Source organism: Erythranthe guttata, chromosome 11 (assembly GCF_056151865.1).
Source record: "Erythranthe guttata isolate IM_541 chromosome 11, IM_541, whole genome shotgun sequence".
Taxonomy (NCBI): domain Eukaryota; kingdom Viridiplantae; phylum Streptophyta; class Magnoliopsida; order Lamiales; family Phrymaceae; genus Erythranthe; species Erythranthe guttata.
Window position 1 is genome coordinate 18,835,000 of NC_142543.1, and position 16,888 is coordinate 18,851,887.

Here is a 16,888-nt window from a genome sequence, read left to right on the forward strand (position 1 = left end):
TCAAATTTCAAATCAAATCGTTTGGAATCCTTTCAATATCAATCTATTATTTTTCAATCATACATCTCGAATTATATTTACACGTTTTCTTTCTTTTTACTTTTTTTTTTTCTCTATGTTTTATTTAATTGCTTATGTTTTTTAACGATCAATTTCATTTTATGACAATTAAATTTGTATAATTATGAAATGCTACCCCATGCATTGCACGGGAAGAAACGGTAGTTTTGAAATAAAAAGTAGAACCAATTACAAATATCAAGAAACAATTGCTTAAAAACATTAGAATATTTTTTTCTTTGAAAAATACAATTAATATGAAGAAAAAAAAAATCAACGGCGTGACAGAGTTGCAGCAGACAACAAGATCAATAAAATGAGAACAACCACGGCTCCAAACGAACCAATCAGAGAGCCGGAAATTCTCTCGCAGAACGAATTAAACTGCTGGCAAATAGCAAACCAGTTCGTACGAGTGTTCCCCTTGTGGGCTAAGTACACTATTGCTGCTGCAGCCGAAGCACCGGCAGTCAAAAGTGCAAGCATTCCCTTCGAAAAATAAAAATAAAAATAAAAATTAAATAAATAACTAATTAAATAATAATATTGTAGTTTCATGTTATATAATATATACCGTGTCGAAGAAAATCAAGACCACTCTACTCTTCTTTGCTCCCCCGTTTACGATATGGGAAATCGACAACGCTAGAGATAGCACCAAATAAGCGCTTACAATTGAATTCGCCACCACAAAGAATCTGTATATAATAATAATAATAATAAAAATAATAAAAATGTCATGATCTAAGCATGCATGCAATTATATACGAAAATTAATTTAATTCGGGCCTTTTTTTTTTTTTTTTACGAGACTTACGTGAATGTGGGGAGATCGCTGTACTTAGCCCTAAATCGAATGAACTGAGTGAAAAAAGGAAGTGATTCATTTGTTGTTCCCATAGCAATTGCACTTGCTAACGTTGCGACAATTGCAATAATTCTGAGGACGAAATCGAGTGCAGCTAATCCGCGTCTCGTTGTGGCAGAACCGTAATTCTTAGCGCCATGCTCGAGCTCAAGCCCACCCATTATATTTTTTTCTTAAGCAAAATTTGCTTTGATTAAAGATTAAGTACTTATGACTTATGTATACTATTTTTGGCTTAAAAGTGGAGTGCTTAAAATGAAGCTTGATTTGGCAAATTTATAGTGTAGAAATCAATAGATAATTATTTGCATAGTGGTTAGTACATTATTTACTAGCTAAAGCTGGCAAAAATAAATAAATAAATAAATAAAAATGGGTATTTAATTAACTAAAGTTTGTATAAAATACCTGCTGTACATGCTCTGGTATTAAATAAATAATTATTCAGAATTATTGATCCAAATAGATATTATGTAATAATACTTTATGTTTCCAACTCCACCGGAGTTGTTATAATTAATTTCCATATAAAGAAAGTCAGAGTCCACCTCAAATATAGAGTGATATGATCAACTAAACCACTTATCTTAATTTAATTTTAATTTAATTTTACTTTTATTTTTATTTATTTATTTTCTATAGTTATAGTTACAAAAAATTGGGAAAATTACAACTGCCCCCTGAGGTAAGGAATATTTATGAAACCCCCCTCATTTTTATATAATTACATCCACCCCCTGCAATTTGTAGATTTCTTACATTGGCACCCTTTTGTTGGGGTTGGATGTAAAAAATTACAAACTTTAGAGGTCTGGATGTAATTTCTCAAAATAAGGGGTTTTTTTTGTAATTACACTTTACCTCAAGGTGGTGGTTGTAATTTACCCAAAAATATATCATGATTAGTATAGAAGATTAATATAGATTCAAAGAGCTTCAATATAAATTCACAAAAAAAAAAAAAAAAAAAAAACCCTGTTATATATCACCCAATTTTCTTTGCGGAAAAACCGAAACCTTCTAGAAGATTCGAAAGAAAACCTTTACTCGTTTTCCCACCATCTTTCTTCCTCGAATCGCTCAAATTACTGACAAGAGACCAATGTGTCTCGAAATCAGGCACATAGCCTTTCTCTTGCATCAAATTCACAATTTCAAACGTCTTCCCAAAATTCTTGTCCGAACGGTATTTATCGATCACAGCATTAAAAACCCTTCTGCTCGGTATTTCACCAGACTCAATCATCGATCTAAGTAACTCCTCGGCTTCTTCAACTCTCCCGAATTCACTCAATCCACAAACGAGAATATTCCATGTAACCACACTCGGTTTCAATCCTCTGCACAGCATCTCACCGTAAAAATCGAGAGCTTTATCCAGGTTACAATAGTCTTTACACAAACCCTGGATAATATAATCATAGCTAGTTGACTCGGGGGGGCCACCACCCCCCTTTCGAAGCATGACGTTTAGTAGTTCAACCGCTTTATCCACTCTTCCGTGTTCATAAAACCGCTTGATTAAATAATCGTAATTTACGTTCTCAGGAATCAGACTCTTCGACGCTATTCTGTCGAGAAATTCCACTGCTTTATTGACGTTTGTACCCTTCCCGAGAAGTGCTTCGACTATGCTGCTTTGAATAACCGATCCAAAAATCCACCCTCTTAACTCCATTTCTCGACTCAATTCTAAAGCTAACTCGACCTCCAAATTACGACAAAGAAAAATGATTATTTCTCGTAAACTGCGATTACTCGGCTTAAGATCTTGTCTTAACATATTTCTCAGATAGTGTAGAGAACATGATATATCATTACACAAAAGAAACCCTCGAATAACGTAGTTGTAAGTGACATCATCGAACTGCAGTCCTTTCTTTCGAAGTTCTTCGATCATGGAATCCAATACGGAACTATTTTTTGTCGAGGAAATGTGAAATATCAGAATATTATACAAAACAATCTCCGGAAATTCCGTTATTCGAAGCATAAGCTCTTTCGATCTCATAGCGAGAAAAAAATTCCCTTTTTTGCATGCCATGCGTAAAATATTACCGTAAGTAGAAATCGAGAAGCGTAAATTCTTCCTTATCATAAAACAGAGGAACTCTTTAACTTTCTTGAAATTACGTTCTCCACAATAGCCTTCGATTAAAGCGTTGAACACATCGGAATTTGGAACGAAGCCCTTAAATAATACCTGCTCGAATAGAATATTCGCTTCTTGAAATCTTTTCGATTTGCACAGTCCTTTAATCAGAGCACAATCGATTGGAAGTAATGCAGAAGGTTGATTATCCATCGAGCACGTATTTTTCAATTCGATAGCTTTCTCAAAGTTAGTCCTGCAAATACGAGAAATCAATCGAGCGTACATTTCCACAGGTGGAGATAATTTCCGAAAAAGCATATTCTCAAAGATTCCCAATGCTTTGGCGAATCTCTTCTCCCGACAAAACCCACTAACAAGACAGCTATACGCCATGTGATCGAAAATACCGGCTTGAGTCGAAAATTCCTCAAGTAAAGCACACGCCTCATCGAACCATTTGTTCTTGCACATAGAAACAACAAGGGCATTACCGTCTTTTTCTTCGGGCGACCAGTTCGATTCTCGGGCGAGGCTAAAGAACTTCCGGAAGCTTCTAGAATCGCCTCTCTTGCATGCATCAAACAGAAGGGCAGAATAGGTATCGTTATCGATATTGTAACCCCTTCGCTTCATTCCGTCGAAAAGAGTTCTTGCCCGAAAAGTAAACCCCGTTTTGCCGAATGTCTGAACAAGCATATTTAGTGTCTTTCGATCGAGCTGATAAATCGATTTGGACATAGCTTCCAAAAGACAATTTATCGTCTCGACATTTAAGGAATCTCTACAAAGGCGACTCAACAAACATGACACGGCATTCAAAGATAATTCTTGTCCCCATTTTGCCGTTTCATCCACCATTACTAGAGAACTTTCTACATCTCGAAATTCAAGATTTTCGATTATAACCGAGTTGAAATCGAGCAACATAGAATTATCAAGAACGCGAGTAATTTTATTCTCGTACTCATCAAGATTTGTGTCTAGATAAAGACCATTACCAAGATTATCGTAAAACTCGGTTTTAGAAAACCCCTTGTCATTGTCCCTTCTAATCTTCACTTCCGATTGGCTAAGCCCCAAAAGCATAAACCCTTTGGTCAATGGATCTTCCAATGACGAAATTTTCACCAAGTCATTATCCGACATCTCGCATACTATTGCCTTCACTTCGTCAAACTGTCGAGCTCTACAAAATCCAGCTACGAGAATTTTGTAGGTGGACAAATTCGGAGTCACTCCCATTTCACTCATTTCAACGAGTATTTCTCGAGCGTGCTTCGACATACCCTCCTCGAACATCGCACTTAAAAGAGCGTTGTAAGAGTACAAATGTGGCTTGAGGCCACTTGACAATATATCCGAGACGTAAAATAGAGCGTTCTTCAATTTTCGTTCGAGACAACTTGAACCAATCAAAATCCCGAAAGCTATTTCGTTAGGGCAGAACCCTATTTCTTCCAATTTCTGCAAGAAAATGCTTGCTTCATCGACACCATAATCTCTGCACAAAGAAAAGAGAATCTTGTTCCCGATTAGGGCATCCGGTGCAACCTTAACTTCCGCAAAAAACCTCAACAAATCGTCGTAATCCTTCTTATTACAATAACCACAACTAATTGCGTTAACGACTAAATCACTCGGTCTAACTCCATAATTCAAGAATTCCTTAACGAGATTTCTGGCTTCTTGAACTTTCCCATCTATACAAAGCATTCGAACAACACTCTCGTGAATGTCATCTTCTTCCACACTCCCTCCAATTCCCACCTTATTATTAATCATATCCAAATAAACACGATACATCAACTGCGTTTCGTCGACTCCAACCAAATACTTAACAAGAGCTCGATAACTCGATAATGACGGTACCAATGCTAGCCCTCTCATTCTTTCGTAAGCCGATATTGCCCTATCTAATTCAAACTCCTTTAAATAGCCTTCGATTAAATTACCGAAAATTCCATCACAATCCAACAGAATTCCTCGGCTTTCACTCCGCGATAACAAGCACTCGACTTCGATAAAGAAACCCGCCCGCACAAGCATCGAAGCCATGATCTTACAAGACATAGGAAAATGCTCAAATTCCCTAGTTTGCCCACTCGCCCACTTGAAAATTCCCCATAAAGATTCAACCTTTTCAACCTCAACCTCGTACTTCCCACTGTCGGATTCAAAACCAACCAAAATTTCAAGAACATTTTGGGGTTTAAGCTCAGAAACTCTCCAAAATCTACGTATAATATCAGGGGATATGTTCGACAATCTGAGAAGGTAATCCTTAAGTGAAAGGTGGTGCGAAGAACACTTTGATTTCGCAGTTCTTGCAATGCCGGATGAGTTAATCGAAGATGAATTTTTGTGGGTCTGATTTGTTACAGGTGTATTTGGGGGTTTAATGGAAGAATCGGCACAAAAATTGATTAATTGGGTTAGAATTGAACAAACCCGTATACGGTGATGATGGGGATCTTTGGTAGAGAGACGACTGAGAGTTTGAAACATTCGACAAGAAGGCTGAAACGGTGTCGTTTTCGATAATTGGGGAAGTTTAAGATTGCAGCTTTGGAGAAGATGAATGGGAGACTCTCACGATACGACACCGTATAAGGAAATATATAATTTTTATTTATTTAACTAAAATTAATAAATTAAGCTCAGTTTTATCTTTTTATTATTTACTAGTATTCTTCACCGTGCGGGATAATACTTTTAAAAGTGAAAAAATAATTAATTTAATACGTGGCAATAACAATTATAATTAAACTACATCATCCTACAATAACAAAATTTATTAGTGATATTTAAATTATAGGAACAACATCAACATTCATACAAATTCGATAATATAAACCTATTCAGCAATATATTATATAAATTCAGTTTTACTAATATGAAATTGACTGTTAAATAAATGATTTACAAAAAATCGTAGAGGAAAAAAATAGGAAAAACAATATTTTTAAGATGCCATTAAAAGGAATGCTGAATAATAAAGAAATATGCAAATCGTCGCACTGAGATAAGAACGAAAAAACAAAGAAAAAATATAATAAAAAAATAAATAGAGGAAAAAAATTACAAAATTTTTCTAAAAATTTCTTAAGATTGCCCTAAGGTTTCTTTCTTTTATATATAAGATTTATTTGGCAAAAGAAATATTTTTGCTATAGCATCATATGTAATCGCTTTTGCAAAATAAAATTTATTAGTCTATATTGATCTTGCCAATCAATACTCCCTAAATTGTTATTGTGGTTAAATATGAAAATAAACATTTTGCGCCGCTAAAATAAATTATTACAAAAACTACTAAACTGTAATTCAGAGTCTAACATAAAATCTCAAATAAATATTACGAAAACTTTAATAATTCAAAGTCTTAAGTGAAAATAAAACATAAATATTAATAATTATTTTTATCTTTGTGTTCGTCTTTATCTTTGCCTTTGCCTTTGCCATTACGTTTGTCTTTGTAATCAAGCGTTGGAAACTTGAAGAATCTTGGCATTCCTTCGTCTTTCGCACCTTTTGTGCAGCCGTCTTCTTTTTCATCAGGTCCTTTTGATAGGACCTGAAAGTAGACACGGCTATGGGCTGGTTTTCGGTCCGAACTGGCTCGTTGACGAACCGGACTGACCTGTTGACCGGTGAACCGGTATTGAAACCGTGAACCGGTCCGTGTCCCTCGGACCGGGCCCGGTTCTTGAAATAGGTGAACCGTGAACCGCCGGGCCGGCCCGGCGGTTCGCCCGAAATAAAAAATGAAAAAGCATAAAAAACTTGAACCGGCCGTTATTACAAAAACTACTAAACTGTAATTCAGAGTCTAACATAAAATCTCAAATAAATATTACGAAAACTTTAATAATTCAAAGTCTTAAGTGAAAATAAAACATAAATATTAATAATTATTTTTATCTTTGTGTTCGTCTTTATCTTTGCCTTTGCCTTTGCCATTACGTTTGTCTTTGTAATCAAGCGTTGGAAACTTGAAGAATCTTGGCATTCCTTCGTCTTTCGCACCTTTTGTGCACCCGTCTTCTTTTTCATCAGGTCCTTTTGATAGGACCTGAAAGTAGACACGGCTATGGGCTGGTTTTCGGTCCGAACTGGCTCGTTGACGAACCGGACTGACCTGTTGACCGGTGAACCGGTATTGAAACCGTGAACCGGTCCGTGTCCCTCGGACCGGGCCCGGTTCTTGAAATAGGTGAACCGTGAACCGCCGGGCCGGCCCGGCGGTTCGCCCGAAATAAAAAATGAAAAAGCATAAAAAACTTGAACCGGCCGTTATTACAAAAACTACTAAACTGTAATTCAGAGTCTAACATAAAATCTCAAATAAATATTACGAAAACTTTAATAATTCAAAGTCTTAAGTGAAAATAAAACATAAATATTAATAATTATTTTTATCTTTGTGTTCGTCTTTATCTTTGCCTTTGCCTTTGCGTTTGTCTTTGCCTTTGCGTTTGTCTTTGTAATCAAGCGTTGGAAACTTGAAGAATCTTGGCATTCCTTCGTCTTTCGCACCTTTTGTGCAGCCGTCTTCTTCTTCATCAGGTTCTTTTGATAGGACCTGAAAGTAGACACGGCTATGGGCTGGTTTTCGGTCCGAACTGGCTCGTTGACGAACCGGACCGGCCTGTTGACCGGTGAACCGGTATTGAAATCGTGAACCGGTCCGTGTCCCTCGCACCGGGCCCCGTTCTTGAAATAGGTGAACCGTGAACCGCCGGGCCGGCCCGGCGGTTCGCCCGAAATAAAAAATGAAAAAGCATAAAAAACTTGAACCGGCCGTTATTACAAAAACTACTAAACTGTAATTCAGAGTCTAACATAAAATCTCAAATAAATATTACGAAAACTTTAATAATTCAAAGTCTTAAGTGAAAATAAAACATAAATATTAATAATTATTTTTATCTTTGTGTTCGTCTTTATCTTTGCCTTTGCCTTTGCCATTACGTTTGTCTTTGTAATCAAGCGTTGGAAACTTGAAGAATCTTGGCATTCCTTCGTCTTTCGCACCTTTTGTGCAGCCGTCTTCTTTTTCATCAGGTCCTTTTGATAGGACCTGAAAGTAGACACGGCTATGGGCTGGTTTTCGGTCCGAACTGGCTCGTTGACGAACCGGACTGACCTGTTGACCGGTGAACCGGTATTGAAACCGTGAACCGGTCCGTGTCCCTCGGACCGGGCCCGGTTCTTGAAATAGGTGAACCGTGAACCGCCGGGCCGGCCCGGCGGTTCGCCCGAAATAAAAAATGAAAAAGCATAAAAAACTTGAACCGGCCGTTATTACAAAAACTACTAAACTGTAATTCAGAGTCTAACATAAAATCTCAAATAAATATTACGAAAACTTTAATAATTCAAAGTCTTAAGTGAAAATAAAACATAAATATTAATAATTATTTTTATCTTTGTGTTCGTCTTTATCTTTGCCTTTGCCTTTGCGTTTGTCTTTGCCTTTGCGTTTGTCTTTGTAATCAAGCGTTGGAAACTTGAAGAATCTTGGCATTCCTTCGTCTTTCGCACCTTTTGTGCAGCCGTCTTCTTCTTCATCAGGTTCTTTTGATAGGACCTGAAAGTAGACACGGCTATGGGCTGGTTTTCGGTCCGAACTGGCTCGTTGACGAACCGGACTGACCTGTTGACCGGTGAACCGGTATTGAAACCGTGAACCGGTCCGTGTCCCTCGGACCGGGCCCGGTTCTTGAAATAGGTGAACCGTGAACCGCCGGGCCGGCCCGGCGGTTCGCCCGAAATAAAAAATGAAAAAGCATAAAAAACTTGAACCGGCCGTTATTACAAAAACTACTAAACTGTAATTCAGAGTCTAACATAAAATCTCAAATAAATATTACGAAAACTTTAATAATTCAAAGTCTTAAGTGAAAATAAAACATAAATATTAATAATTATTTTTATCTTTGTGTTCGTCTTTATCTTTGCCTTTGCCTTTGCCTTTGCGTTTGTCTTTGCCTTTGCGTTTGTCTTTGTAATCAAGCGTTGGAAACTTGAAGAATCTTGGCATTCCTTCGTCTTTCGCACCTTTTGTGCAGCCGTCTTCTTCTTCATCAGGTTCTTTTGATAGGACCTGAAAGTAGACACGGCTATGGGCTGGTTTTCGGTCCGAACTGGCTCGTTGACGAACCGGACCGGCCTGTTGACCGGTGAACCGGTATTGAAATCGTGAACCGGTCCGTGTCCCTCGCACCGGGCCCCGTTCTTGAAATAGGTGAACCGTGAACCGCCGGGCCGGCCCGGCGGTTCGCCCGAAATAAAAAATGAAAAAGCATAAAAAACTTGAACCGGCCGTTATTACAAAAACTACTAAACTGTAATTCAGAGTCTAACATAAAATCTCAAATAAATATTACGAAAACTTTAATAATTCAAAGTCTTAAGTGAAAATAAAACATAAATATTAATAATTATTTTTATCTTTGTGTTCGTCTTTATCTTTGCCTTTGCCTTTGCCATTACGTTTGTCTTTGTAATCAAGCGTTGGAAACTTGAAGAATCTTGGCATTCCTTCGTCTTTCGCACCTTTTGTGCAGCCGTCTTCTTTTTCATCAGGTCCTTTTGATAGGACCTGAAAGTAGACACGGCTATGGGCTGGTTTTCGGTCCGAACTGGCTCGTTGACGAACCGGACTGACCTGTTGACCGGTGAACCGGTATTGAAACCGTGAACCGGTCCGTGTCCCTCGGACCGGGCCCGGTTCTTGAAATAGGTGAACCGTGAACCGCCGGGCCGGCCCGGCGGTTCGCCCGAAATAAAAAATGAAAAAGCATAAAAAACTTGAACCGGCCGTTATTACAAAAACTACTAAACTGTAATTCAGAGTCTAACATAAAATCTCAAATAAATATTACGAAAACTTTAATAATTCAAAGTCTTAAGTGAAAATAAAACATAAATATTAATAATTATTTTTATCTTTGTGTTCGTCTTTATCTTTGCCTTTGCCTTTGCGTTTGTCTTTGCCTTTGCGTTTGTCTTTGTAATCAAGCGTTGGAAACTTGAAGAATCTTGGCATTCCTTCGTCTTTCGCACCTTTTGTGCAGCCGTCTTCTTCTTCATCAGGTTCTTTTGATAGGACCTGAAAGTAGACACGGCTATGGGCTGGTTTTCGGTCCGAACTGGCTCGTTGACGAACCGGACTGACCTGTTGACCGGTGAACCGGTATTGAAACCGTGAACCGGTCCGTGTCCCTCGGACCGGGCCCGGTTCTTGAAATAGGTGAACCGTGAACCGCCGGGCCGGCCCGGCGGTTCGCCCGAAATAAAAAATGAAAAAGCATAAAAAACTTGAACCGGCCGTTATTACAAAAACTACTAAACTGTAATTCAGAGTCTAACATAAAATCTCAAATAAATATTACGAAAACTTTAATAATTCAAAGTCTTAAGTGAAAATAAAACATAAATATTAATAATTATTTTTATCTTTGTGTTCGTCTTTATCTTTGCCTTTGCCTTTGCGTTTGTCTTTGCCTTTGCGTTTGTCTTTGTAATCAAGCGTTGGAAACTTGAAGAATCTTGGCATTCCTTCGTCTTTCGCACCTTTTGTGCAGCCGTCTTCTTCTTCATCAGGTTCTTTTGATAGGACCTGAAAGTAGACACGGCTATGGGCTGGTTTTCGGTCCGAACTGGCTCGTTGACGAACCGGACCGGCCTGTTGACCGGTGAACCGGTATTGAAATCGTGAACCGGTCCGTGTCCCTCGCACCGGGCCCCGTTCTTGAAATAGGTGAACCGTGAACCGCCGGGCCGGCCCGGCGGTTCGCCCGAAATAAAAAATGAAAAAGCATAAAAAACTTGAACCGGCCGTTATTACAAAAACTACTAAACTGTAATTCAGAGTCTAACATAAAATCTCAAATAAATATTACGAAAACTTTAATAATTCAAAGTCTTAAGTGAAAATAAAACATAAATATTAATAATTATTTTTATCTTTGTGTTCGTCTTTATCTTTGCCTTTGCCTTTGCCATTACGTTTGTCTTTGTAATCAAGCGTTGGAAACTTGAAGAATCTTGGCATTCCTTTGTCTTTCGCACCTTTTGTGCAGCCGTCTTCTTTTTCATCAGGTCCTTTTGATAGGACCTGAAAGTAGACACGGCTATGGGCTGGTTTTCGGTCCGAACTGGCTCGTTGACGAACCGGACTGACCTGTTGACCGGTGAACCGGTATTGAAACCGTGAACCGGTCCGTGTCCCTCGGACCGGGCCCGGTTCTTGAAATAGGTGAACCGTGAACCGCCGGGCCGGCCCGGCGGTTCGCCCGAAATAAAAAATGAAAAAGCATAAAAAACTTGAACCGGCCGTTATTACAAAAACTACTAAACTGTAATTCAGAGTCTAACATAAAATCTCAAATAAATATTACGAAAACTTTAATAATTCAAAGTCTTAAGTGAAAATAAAACATAAATATTAATAATTATTTTTATCTTTGTGTTCGTCTTTATCTTTGCCTTTGCCTTTGCGTTTGTCTTTGCCTTTGCGTTTGTCTTTGTAATCAAGCGTTGGAAACTTGAAGAATCTTGGCATTCCTTCGTCTTTCGCACCTTTTGTGCAGCCGTCTTCTTCTTCATCAGGTTCTTTTGATAGGACCTGAAAGTAGACACGGCTATGGGCTGGTTTTCGGTCCGAACTGGCTCGTTGACGAACCGGACCGGCCTGTTGACCGGTGAACCGGTATTGAAATCGTGAACCGGTCCGTGTCCCTCGCACCGGGCCCGGTTCTTGAAATAGGTGAACCGTGAACCGCCGGGCCGGCCCGGCGGTTCGCCCGAAATAAAAAATGAAAAAGCATAAAAAACTTGAACCGGCCGTTATTTGCTATTTTTTGAATCCCCCCCCCCCCCCCATTTTCGGATAAATACACTCACATGCTATTTTTTCCTATAAAATTAAGTTCAAATCATTTTATTTATTTTCTTCTGTCTTTTTCATATTTAAAAAGTAATTCTTTTAATTTATTTTTCCATCAAGTATTTTCAAATATATATATATATATATTTACGGGCCAACCCGTAACCGATCGGGGTAGGCCCGGAACCGGAGTGAACCGACGGGCCGACCCAGCCCGCCGAACCGTGTGTTGTACAGGCCGGTTCCAGTTCCGGAAAAAATAAACCGTGAACCGGCCCCGAACCGGCCCATGACCATGTCTACCTGAAAGATTTGATATTTTTAATGAAGAAATCATATTCGAAGTCCTCCTCCAAGTAAGCAGTGTTCTTCCCTGCAAAAAAAACTTGGAGAATTCAGTACACCATACACACTCCGTCACCAAAACACACACTCACAATTAATTTACAGTAAACATAATTAATTAGCAACATTTACGAAAACACACACCCACGCACAATTAAAAGGCTTTTGAAAAAGAAATTTAAATTTAATCTTACCCGCGTTTGCCTTTGCAGTCTTTGATGACGAACCCTCTCCCTTTTCGACCTCTTCCGGCACCGGCTCCCCCTTTTCAACTTCTTCCAGCACCGGCCCCCCCTTTCTCAACTTCTTCCGGCACCGGCCTCTCCAGCACCGCACGCACCCTCCTTTTCAACTTCTTCCAGCATCGCCCCCCCTTTTCAGCCCCCCTTTTCAACATATTTTGCTAGTAAACATTTTCATGGCATTAATTATTAACAAAAATAGATTTCAAAAGGCCCACATATACATATACATGCATTTAGTCTGGGCTAATTAATCTGTAATGTATATTGAAGCTGAGGACCTCTTGGAGTCGCGTATTGGTATGTATAGAAAGGTTAAGCGAAGTAAAGACAAGGCGATTGACTATGCGAATCGTATTGAGAAAAAAAATACCAAACTGGAAATGGGTATGAAGAAGCTGAAGAAGGTGGTTCATCGTCAATCAATACTCCCTAAATTGTTATTGTGGTTAAATATGAAAATAAACATTTTGCGCCGCTAAAATAAATTATTACAAAAACTACTAAACTATAATTCAGAGTCTAACATAAAATCTCAAATAAATATTACGAAAACTTTAATAATTCAAAGTCTTAAGTGAAAATAAAACATAAATATTACTAATTATTTTTATCTTTGTGTTCGTCTTTATCTTTGCCTTTGCCTTTGCCTTTGCGTTTGTCTTTGCCTTTGCGTTTGTCTTTGTAATCAAGCGTTGGAAACTTGAAGAATTTTGGCATTCCTTCGTCTTTCGCACCTTTTGTGCAGCCGTCTTCTTTTTCATCAGGTCCTTTTGATAGGACCTGAAAGTAGACACGGCTATGGGCTGGTTTTCGGTCCGAACTGGCTCGTTGACGAACCGGACCGGCCTGTTGACCGGTGAACCGGTATTGAAACCGTGAACCGGTCCGTGTCCCTCGGACTGGGCGCGGTTCTTGAAATAGGTGAACCGTGAACCGCCGGGCCGGCCCGGCGGTTCGCCCGAAATAAGAAATGAAAAAGCATAAAAAACATGAACCGACCGTTATTACAAAAACTACTAAACTGTAATTCAGAGTCTAACATAAAATCTCAAATAAATATTACGAAAACTTTAATAATTCAAAGTCTTAAGTGAAAATAAAATATAAATATTAATAATTATTTTTATCTTTGTGTTCGTCTTTATCTTTGCCTTTGCCTTTGCCTTTGTCTTTGCCTTTGCGTTTGTCTTTGTAATCAAGCGTTGGAAACTTGAAGAATCTTGGCATTCTTTCGTCTTTCGCACCTTTTGTGCAGCCGTCTTCTTCTTCATCAGGTCTTTTTGATAAGACTTGAAAGTAGACACGGCTATGGGCTGGTTTTCGGTCCGAACTGGCTCGTTGACGAACCGGACCGGCCTGTTGACCGGTGAACCGGTATTGAAACCGTGAACCGGTCCGTGTCCCTCGGACCGGGCCCGGTTCTTGAAATAGGTGAATCGTGAACCGCCGGGCCGGCCCGGCGGTTCGCCCGAAATAAAAAATGAAAAAGCATAAAAAACTTGAACCGGCCGTATTTTATTTTTAATGATTACTTTCAAGATGTTGAGTTAGACGAATTATTGGTGTTTTTTTTTAATGGTTAGTTAATTGTTTCGATAAAAATTATTCCCCAATTTATTAGAGTGTTAAAATCATTTCTTTTTTATGTTATATTATACTAATAATACTTCATTAGTTTATATTTGCAAGTCTCAAATCTCATCATACAAATTTGGGTAATTGGCATTATATTATGGACCCTCAAATTATATATCATTGGCACTATGCTCCCTTCAATTATAATTATTTTGGCAAACTGCACCCTGGTTCCCTTTTTAGTTCAACAAGTGACCGTTAACTTGATTGCTTACTTCATAAAGATGGCAGATTTGTCGTTCTGTCTTTCTTTCTCCACCAAATCATCGATATTGTTCCTATCACTTTCATCCTTACACGCCATTTATTAATATTTTTTACTTCGTTTCTCTTCATTTCCCACGTCTTCGTAATTTAACCTTACCTAAAGGGTTAGACCGTAATTTACCCTTAATCAAAATGAAGATGCTTTATTACATGTACTGATCAAACATCTGAAAGTACTAAACAATGGCTTAAAAATTCTGTTTTATGTGAAAAGTTATGTAATAAGTCATGTAATTAATTTTTTTTATTTAAATATTCATATATATATATATATATATATATATATATATATATATATATATATATATATATATATATATATATATATATATATATATATATACACACACACACACACATATATTACTTGAATTTGATGCCGGAACGTTTTATAAATTGAAAAGCAACACTGTCAAACATCTTCACCATGTTGCATCCAATCATCCAGGGAAGCACCATATGAGAAGCCCGCCCTATCTTCATCCCTTAAAGCCATTATTACTTGAATGCAGTCCCCTTCTATAATAATATTCCTCCAATCTTTCTTGTTGGCCATTTATACTGCTTTCAATGTCGCGAGGGCCTCTCCATCTACAGGTGGAACCACACCCCAATGCCACTGCACTCTCCAACCAACGCACTGACCGTTATGGTCTCTTGCCACTACCGCCGTAATAAACGCTCGATCTTCGGAGGGGAAGGCTGCGTTGAAATTTAATTTGACAACCCCGGCCGACGGTGGTTTCCACTCACTCGGATGTACTTCTTGTAGAGTTCTACTTGGTCGCAATTGTTCACTATTATACGTTTCAATATACGTGTGACACCAGCTACGTAACTCGTTCAAAGTTTTGTTTCTATTCTCCCATGTTTTCCATGCTACTGTCATGGCCACCTCAAATCCATCACCCCTCAAAACCTGCTGCAACGTCTCCATCCAGCACCAAACTGAGTCGAAACCGACCCCATCCAAGGTCTCTGGCAGGAAGTGCTGCCAAATCGCATCCATGCCATTACATTTAAGAAGGACGTGTAGTGAAGTCTCAACCTCACTATTACACATATCACACACGGGTGATAGCCTGACTTCCAAATAAGATTCCACCCTCGGCATAAGCCCCCGCTGCTTGTACCCAACTCAGGCCTTCGTTTGTTTCCCGTCGTCGACAGGGACGCTAGAATAGCGTAGTAACACGACTTCACCGTGTAGCCGCCATGGTTCGAGAGGTTCCAAACCCACTTATCTTTGACCGACGCAATTCCGACCGGGAAAGCTAGAATCCTCTCCAACTCCATATTCCAAGAATTCGATCCCGCCAAAATTATCCAAATTGTCCATAGTTGGTTTTTATTTTCATGTTTCTTGGTTGGTTGCGAGTGTCCACCTTTGTTAATTGTTGGATCTCTGTGTCCATTAAGTGTTGGATCCGTGTGTCCATTAATGTTAATTTAGCTGCTGAATTTGTGATTATTTATTCCGCTGTTTATTTAAACTGTCTAAACGATACCAAATATATATATATATATATATATATATATATATATATATATATATATATATATATATATATATATATATATATATATATATATATATTTACATATTTTTCAATTTAGTTTAACCTCTCTCTACACAAAAATCCAGCTCGCGGGAACCGCTAGTGTGTCTTGAACTTGTTGGGGTATGCGAGGGAGGACTGCCAAGTCTTCACTGCGTGTTTTACTTTAATTTTGGTATCGTTTATATGCGCAATCGTAATTGTTTATCCGGCTGTGTTCTGGATAATGGCTTCTATGACTGCTTATTTTGTGGTTCTTTTTGATGGAAAATGTGATTTTTCAATCTGGCAACAAAAAATGAAAAGTATTTTAGTCCAAAAAAAAATGCTTTAAAGCTATTTCTTTGGAAGATGTTTTTATGGCTAACGTCAGACGTGAAAAATTTGATGAACTTTATATTATCCTGAATTTGAGTGATTATGTGATTAGAAAACTAGGAAAGCATGATTCTGCTAGAAGTCTATGGGATAAGTTTGAGGAACTTTATACTGAAACTTCCTTGCTCTCAAAACTATTTTTGCTTGATTTTTTTTTGTAGATTTAAACTTGACTTGAACAAAGAGATTGATGTCAACATCGATCAGTTTACAAAACTTGTTCAAGATATTAAACTGACTGGAGATAAAAATATAGATGATTATACTCCGATTGTTCTTTTAAATGTCATACCATAGTCTTACAATGATTTAAAATCTGCCATTAAATATGGTAGGGACTCTGTGACTTTTGATGTTGTTATAAATGCTTTGGAATGTAAGGAGTTGGATTTAAAAGTGAACAACGACAACAAATCTTTTGGTGAGGTGAACTTTATGAAAGGAAAGCAACAAAATCGTTTTCAAAACAAAAACCAAGCTTTAAATCAAAATGGTCAAAGTTCTTCAAATTTTCAAAACAAGAAAAAAGGCAAGTGGAATGGA

The 16,888-nt window shown here is 38.2% G+C and overlaps 2 protein-coding genes across 2 annotated transcripts; both read right to left on the reverse strand.

Annotated features, from left to right (window-relative positions):
• Window positions 1-213: 213 nt before the first annotated feature.
• On the reverse strand, window positions 214-1,695 carry LOC105960856 (casparian strip membrane protein 1). Its single transcript, XM_012985066.2, has 3 exons — window positions 878-1,695; window positions 635-758; window positions 214-549 (listed from the first exon to the last, which is right to left on the reverse strand). Exons 1-3 carry the CDS (start codon window positions 1,087-1,089, stop codon window positions 334-336), a joined length of 552 nt encoding a protein of 183 aa, XP_012840520.2. The 5' UTR covers window positions 1,090-1,695; the 3' UTR covers window positions 214-333.
• A 132-nt stretch (window positions 1,696-1,827) lies between these two features.
• LOC105960801 (Pentatricopeptide repeat (PPR) superfamily protein) lies at window positions 1,828-5,616 on the reverse strand. Its single transcript, XM_012985012.2, has one exon. The coding sequence runs from the start codon at window positions 5,526-5,528 to the stop codon at window positions 1,914-1,916; it is 3,615 nt and encodes a 1,204-aa protein (XP_012840466.2). The 5' UTR covers window positions 5,529-5,616; the 3' UTR covers window positions 1,828-1,913.
• Window positions 5,617-16,888: the final 11,272 nt, after the last annotated feature.